Source organism: Gavialis gangeticus, unplaced genomic scaffold (assembly GCF_001723915.1).
Source record: "Gavialis gangeticus isolate Ggan-Ray unplaced genomic scaffold, GavGan_comp1, whole genome shotgun sequence".
Taxonomy (NCBI): domain Eukaryota; kingdom Metazoa; phylum Chordata; order Crocodylia; family Gavialidae; genus Gavialis; species Gavialis gangeticus.
In genome coordinates, this window is record NW_017728998.1 from 41606721 (window position 1) to 41607374 (window position 654).

General features: G+C 41.9%; 1 protein-coding gene across 5 annotated transcripts in view; it reads right to left on the reverse strand.

Annotated features, from left to right (window-relative positions):
* Positions 1-654, reverse strand: part of HSDL1 (hydroxysteroid dehydrogenase like 1) — a 50475-nt gene that overhangs the window by 11361 nt on the left and 38460 nt on the right. For 4 of the 5 annotated variants that reach the window (XM_019505766.1, XM_019505768.1, XM_019505767.1 and 1 more), the window contains exon 2: positions 82-271. In XM_019505766.1, coding sequence (XP_019361311.1) covers positions 82-271 — 190 coding nt within the window. Of the gene's footprint in view, positions 1-38; positions 272-654 lie in introns of all 5 variants that reach the window. The other variant, XM_019505770.1, reaches the window with a different exon arrangement.

Below are 654 nucleotides of genomic sequence, written 5' to 3' on the forward strand. Positions count from 1 at the left end.
AAAAAAAAAATACCAGAACCACTATTTCAGTCTCTTACCAGTGACTACAGCCCATCTTCCATACTGCTTGATCAGATCAGCCTTTCTGACCAGCTTAGGGATGAAATGCAACCTGATCAGGCTGTAACAATCCCATGCACAAACGATGCATTTTTTAGCTGTATAACAGGCTCCAATTACAGCCAGTACCTCTGTGTAACAACTGCAAGTACGGCCAATCTCCTTGTACAAGAGGGAAAAACTGTCAACTGCAGCCATGGCAATAAGTAGTCTAAAAAAAATAAAATAAAGGAACAGGTAATGTATCAGTAATTATTAGCAGGTTAGCAGCATTGCACTTATATATACAGAACAGAGGATAATCTTTGAGATACAGTGGAATTTTACACTCAGTAATTGTGTTTAGTAATGTTTCTGGATGCGATAGACATGATTGCTTCCTTCCAAAGTTGCAGTCTAACATTTGACAACTGCACTGTCCAATCCTCTCAATCTGACTTTTCTACCTTCCTTTTCCCATACAGGCAACCCTCACCATTCTTGGGAGATATGTTCTTGTATCCCCCGCAAATGGCGAAATCCACGAATAAGGCGCTGTGCTCATGAACACAGTCTGCGTTCATGAATGCAGTGCCCCCGGTGGCTGGTTTGGGG